Below are 6,446 nucleotides of genomic sequence, written 5' to 3'. Positions count from 1 at the left end.
GACTAGCATAAACCATTTTAGGACCAGCACATGACCAGATAAGGACCAGTTTAGGACTAGCATAAACCAGTTTAGGACCAGCACATGACCAGATAAGGACCAGTTTAGGACTAGCATAAACCATTTTAGGACCAGCACATGACCAGATAAGGACCAGTTTAGGACTAGCATAAACCATTTTAGGACCAGCACATGACCAGATAAGGACCAGTTTAGGACCAGCATAAACCATTTTAGGACCAGCACATGACCAGATAAGGACCAGTTTAGGACTAGCATAAACCAGTTTAGGACCAGCACATGACCAGATAAGGACCAGTTTAGGACTAGCATAAACCATTTTAGGACCAGCACATGACCAGTTCAGGACCAGCGTAAACCAGCATAGGACCAGCATAAACCAGTTTAGGACCAGCACATGACCAGATAAGGACCAGTTTAGGACTAGCATAAACCATTTTAGGACCAGCACATGACCAGATAAGGACCAGTTTAGGACTAGCATAAACCAGTTTAGGACCAGCACATGACCAGATAAGGACCAGTTTAGGACCAGCATAAACCAGTTTAGGGACCAGCACATGACCAGATAAGGACCAGTTTAGGACTAGCATAAACCAGTTTAGGACCAGCACATGACCAGATAAGGACCAGTTTAGGACTAGCATAAACCATTTTAGGACCAGCACATGACCAGATAAGGACCAGTTTAGGACTAGCATAAACCAGTTTAGGACCAGCACATGACCAGATAAGGACCAGTTTAGGACCAGCATAAACCAGTTTAGGACCAGCATAAAGACATTTTAGGACTAGCATAAACTAGTTTAGGACCAGCATAAACCAGTTTAGTACCATCTTAAACCAGCATCCCAGCATCAAAACCTATCTAATCAGCATATGCTTTTTTTTTTTTTTCCAACAGGGAAGCTACTGTGACAATTACTTAATAAGCAAAAAATACAGAGCACACAGAAATATTCGAGTGTGACATTAGGATGTTTTTAACCCTGTTGTAAATAACAAGCATATGCTGGTTAGGTAGGTTTTGATGCTGGTTTTAGCTGGTTTAAGCTGGTCCTAAAATGGTTTATGCTGGTCCTGAGTAGGAGGGACCAGCACATGAGCAGCTAAAGACCAGCTTAGGACAGGCATAAACCATTTTAGGACTAGCATTAACCAGTTTAGGACAAGATTAAACAAACATCTCAGCATCAAAACCTACGTTTGACGTTAAAATGTGGCTAATGATAGTTTTCTAAAACACAAATGGACCGTGCAAACAAACATTGGGTAATTGACTTTTTAACATTTGTCTTGATAGTTTTTGGTATTGTATTAATGATTACATAACATTTATGATCAATTTGTGTTGCTTTAGAATTTAGTCAAATACAGGTAAAGGTGTTTTATTTTAATAAGTCCACTGCTTAATATCTGGAACAGGCTACAGTAGTCAACTTTTGAAGTGGGTCAAAACCTTTTATCAAAGTTATCCCATAACAAAAAACAACCGTTCTTGTCTTAGGCCAACTTTGATACTTTTTTTTTTTTGATCCATTTCAAATGTTGACCACTATACGTCACATTCCTATGCTGCCTTAAAATGCCTCTTTGTAAGCACCTCACTAGATTTAAATAGTAAATGCATTAGTAACTATAGACCACCGAAAGCTTTTGAAGCTAATTGAAAATTGCAGGGTCTGTTGAAATTACAACAAAGTCTTTCTTAATCTGGCTTGATTCATTACCTGGTTTGGCAGAGAGTTTGAACTCTTGGCTAATTGGTTGTCAGAAATGTCGTAACATGTTTTAAGTCACTGTAGTCAAAATAAACAGTGCAGGCTATAATTTCCCTACGCAATTATAGTAGAGGCCAACAGGAAACTTGCGTCTGATAATTTAATGGGCTGTGACAGAAGTATGCTATTTTCTGCGATGCCTTTCATTCTGAGCCAAATCGATCCTCTAAACTGATGATACCATACATCTCCCCATTTATCTTCCTTAAACATGCATTGTTACGGATATATCCACACCTCTTTCTGGCCTGGCACTCATCCGTCACTCCTGTTATTGTCTGCTCATTAGGCAGTTTGAGGGTGGAGCAGTCTTTGGCTTTGACCTTCACATCATGTCCTATTAATATCCCAATCCAGTATCAGCTCCATTGGCTGTACACCTCGACAGGAAAGGGCAATTAGAAAGCTACATTTGGTAGTTAAGATATCACCAGCGCAGACATACGGCATCCTCCTTTCAGCATTACATTTGCATGGCCTTTGCAACATTAAATAAAGCACATTTATAATATTACCAGATCAAAACTAGAATCCAAGAGGAGTCCTGTTTAGCAAGACCTTTAAATATAAGCATAACATCTGGTCCACAATGTCTTTATCTGGTCACAAATGCGCTTTATTGGACTGATGAAGAGATACACTCACCTATTGTATTATGAAGCTTGAAGGAGCCAGAACAATTTTTAATATAACTCCCGTTGCATTCGTCTGAAAGAAGGAAGTCATGTACACCTAGGATGCCTTGAGAGTGAGTAAACATTGAGCTAATTTTCATTTTGGGTGAACTAACACTTTAAGATACTTTCCCACCGAAGGATCCTCTTCATAGTTCCTACAACTATTAGCGGAATTACCCGCTTTCTGGCGTGTTCACACCCCAGGAACTAGAAACCGTTTTAGTTATAGGATCTCTTCAGAGTAGGGTCTAAAACAGTTCTATAGGAACTATTGGTGACATAAGTGTATACTGATTGGCCAAATGGATATAAAACACAGGCCATGTGAAAATATTTCTATATACACCACGAACATGGAAACTAGCGATAGAGGCATTTAGCTACCTGTTGTCTGCAGCGTTGTGTTCCTTTCTCAACCTCGATGATATATACCGCTGCAAGTTGTCAAAGAAGATTTAGTTAAATTAAGTTCCATGTTCGTTATCATGAAACCAGCTCCGAGTTGTTGACGTTTGCAATTGCTGTGAATAAAGACTTCGCTGTTGGCAGCTTCAGAGTTCCTGCTGCTGGTGCAAAAGCAACCAGTAAAATGACCTGAGTGGGAAATTGGTTCTCTAGGAACCACCATGCTGGGTAGTTCCTAAAACTACGTGGTGCAAAAGCCCTTTTATTCTAGCCAGAAAACACCTACTTAAGGTGTGGTCTCATTTACCACTGGTGGGCAAAATCCAGCCATTATATTTAGTTGTCTGCATGTTCTGGAGTTTCGTATAAGGGAGAAAGATTTCCCCATGTGGATTTCACTCTTGTTCAAGTTGGTCATACAAATGTATTGTGTTGACCAAAAGAAAGCTGCTTGGTTTAAATATGAGCTGTGAGGGGTTCTTAATGGATTGCTACGCTATTGACAGTGGACCTTTTTGTCAAAGTTATGCTAATGAAGAGTCTGGTTGGAGTTTCTGAGGACCTTGCTAATACTCCTAATAATCCTTCTGATTCTTCTCAGGTGGACGCAACGTGACAATCTCTCTGCAGTCACGCACAGGCCACACCCACATGCCATCTGTGGTGGGTCTGTTGGTCTTCACCCAGTTCTGGTTCTGGTTCCCGCTCTCTCACTTCCTGTCTCTGTCCTTCACACCCACGGCTATCATTGGCCTCAACAAAGATCTGAAGGTAAGAAGGAAATGTCTTCTAACCCATAGGTCTTCAACTCGCTCCTGGGGGACCCACTTTTCTGCAGAGTCAGCTAGTCAAGGTCTTCAGGATCACTTGAAAAGTCACAGGCCAGATGTGTTGAAGCAGGTTGGAAAGAACTTTTGCAGATAAGTGGGTCCCTAGGAGCAGGGTTGAAGACCTATGTTCAAACCCTGGGGTGTCCAACCCTGTCCTACAAAGTTCAGCTCCAACCCTGATCAAACACACCTGAACCAGCTAAATAAACCCTTAGGTAGCACTTGATAATTGAAGAGAGCTGTGTTTGAGCAGGGCTGGAACTAAAGTCTGCAGGTAGGTAGATCTCCAAGAACAGGGTTGAGCACCCCTATTCTAACCTATAGAGCAGAGGTCTCCAACTCTGCTACTGGTGAGCTACCATACTGCAGATTTCAGCTCCAACCCCAATCAAACAAACCTGAACCAGCTAATCAAGGTATTTAGGGTTACTTGATAATTACAGACCGGTGTTTCGGAGCAGGGTTGGAACTGAAGTCTGCAGGACAGTAGCTCTCCAGAAGCAGGGTCGGAGATCCCTGCAATAAATCACCACAGTGCGACCTTAAAATGGGAGACTTTGCTCCTATACAAGAGAAACAGTTGTTGTAGGATATTTTTATCTCCTGCATTAGTGTGAGAAATGTTCTAATCCCCATGTATCCAGCATGGAGCCAAACCATTAATCCATGCAAGAGGAACTAGCAGCATTGGTAAAGCAGTTTGTCCAGGAATGTCCAATGTTGGCTCCAACCCCAGTTAAACACATTTGAACCAGTTAGTCAGTCTTGAGGATGTTTAGAAACTTGGTAAGTTGGAGCTAAACTCTGCAAGATGTTGGCCCTTCAGGAGCAGGTTTGGACACTGTTAAAAGTAGGTGAAGCTGATGCTACCAAAATGGTCCTCTTCATTGCTTAAGGCATGTGTACTGCATGCTAGAGGAACCCATTTTGCTTATACTCTCAAATAAATTGTTCTTTGTTCAAACCCTAGTGAACTTGGTGGCAGCATCCTAACTGTCATTGAACCTCCCATGTGACTTGTTTGGGAGGCTGTCAACCTTTCAAACTTGTTTGACATCAACCTATTCCTAAGGGAACGGCGTGATAATAGACAGTAGTAAAACAAATGCACTCTTGAAATCTACACTTCTCAATTTGCTTCAATAAGATCTGTCCTGTTAACAGATGCCGAAGGTGCAGTATCGATCCAACTGCAAACCCTCCACCTTTGCCTACCCTCCGCCTTTGGAAGTGCCAAAGGAGAAAGAAAAAGAGAAGGTCTGTTTGAACCCTTATACTATGAACTCTCAATCTGATACCAAAAACCAATGTTCTTCAACTAGTCCCAGATATCATTGCTTCATTTTTCCTGCTGTTCTTCCGTCAGGTCTCCACCGCTGTTCTGTCCATCACAGCTAAAGCCAAGAAGAAGGAAAAGGAGAAGAAAGAGAAGGAGGAGGAAAAGATGGAAGTGGTATGCATGCCCTACAACACTTCCAGAAACCCTACGCATGTCGTGCACTGCAGAACTTAAGTGATTTGGTCTTTATCTGATGCAGGAAACACAAGCAGAGGCTGAGAAAGAGAAAGAGAAGAAAGACGAAGAGAAGGAGAAAGAAAAAGAAAAAGAAAAAGAAAAGAAAAAAGAGCCCGAGCCAAACTTCCAGATGTTGGAGAACCCTGCCCGTGTCATGCCAGCCCAGCTCAAGGTCCTCAACATGCCCGAAAGCTGCAGATACCAGCCCTTCAAACCTGTGAGTGGAACTCCTTTAATTTAGGCCTGTTGCAAATGTTTGACAGTTTTCGTCTGTAAAACCACTCAAGCTGCCAATGAAAGAACCTCTTCAGAAGACATTCGCCTGATGGCTTCAATTAAACAGCGTTAAGAGCTGTGGTTTAGTCCTCAGAGGTCAGCTGGCGTAAATCCAGCCCTTTTTGTTTTGCACTTTAGGAGACTTCAAAAGCCATTCTGGATTTTTTTTTTTTTTCCGTTAAACAAGACTTCTAGACTTTTCGGGCTGTTACGCTATATAGTAATGCCATTCGTCCACATTGTCGCCCCCAGTTACACACAGGTGGAATCATCATCTTGAAAGACACCAGTGAGGAAGAGGAGGAGCTTGTGGAGCCCGTGTCCGCTCACGGTCCTAAGATTGAGGAGGAAGAACAGGAGCCAGAGGCCCCAGAACCTTTCGAATACATAGATGAGTGAGATGTGCCACCCTACAGGTACTTACTCTACAAGAACAGAACCACATTGTTAAACTAGGTTTTTTCACACACTTGCATACTATTGTCCTTGTTTTATGGCCAGTTTATTCTCTGCATATGGTTCAAAGTCTTAACTTTCTGTGGAATGTAAGCAATAAGAAAAGCTTGCTTGCCTCACACTGTACAGATATTCAAAAGCACGTACCTGACATCTGGAATCTTAGAATCTTTGTCCATGCGAAAATTCCAAATGAATACATCAAAAACAAACATTCTAATAGCGACCTTTAAATGATTTCAAATGGTTGTAACTTAGCACAGCTTGTGTACTGATCATTTTTCTTTTCTTTTGTTTTTTTGCAGGTGGTGTTATGACTTTTGCGTGTTCACAGCATGCACCGCTACATGTCTACTCAAAATGCCCACCCCTTTTCCTTTTTTACGTTGTTTCCCCCACTTGGCCTGTCATGGCCACTTGAGGGATGTTTTACATGATGATGGTTTTCAGTCATTATACAATAAAATATATATGTTGAACATGA

General features: G+C 41.7%; 1 protein-coding gene across 1 annotated transcript; it reads left to right on the top strand.

Annotated features, from left to right (window-relative positions):
* Positions 1–3,075: 3,075 nt before the first annotated feature.
* On the top strand, positions 3,076–6,446 carry LOC141339036 (26S proteasome non-ATPase regulatory subunit 1-like). The gene is made up of 6 exons (XM_073844655.1): positions 3,076–3,655; positions 4,879–4,971; positions 5,081–5,167; positions 5,253–5,447; positions 5,759–5,922; positions 6,268–6,446. The coding sequence occupies exons 1-5, from the start codon at positions 3,536–3,538 to the stop codon at positions 5,903–5,905; spliced, it is 642 nt and encodes a 213-aa protein (XP_073700756.1). The 5' UTR covers positions 3,076–3,535; the 3' UTR covers positions 5,906–5,922; positions 6,268–6,446.

The sequence above is a fragment of the Garra rufa genome, chromosome 7 (assembly GCF_049309525.1).
Source record: "Garra rufa chromosome 7, GarRuf1.0, whole genome shotgun sequence".
Taxonomy (NCBI): Eukaryota; Metazoa; Chordata; class Actinopteri; order Cypriniformes; family Cyprinidae; genus Garra; species Garra rufa.
This window is presented reverse-complemented; position numbering and strand designations above follow the sequence as displayed.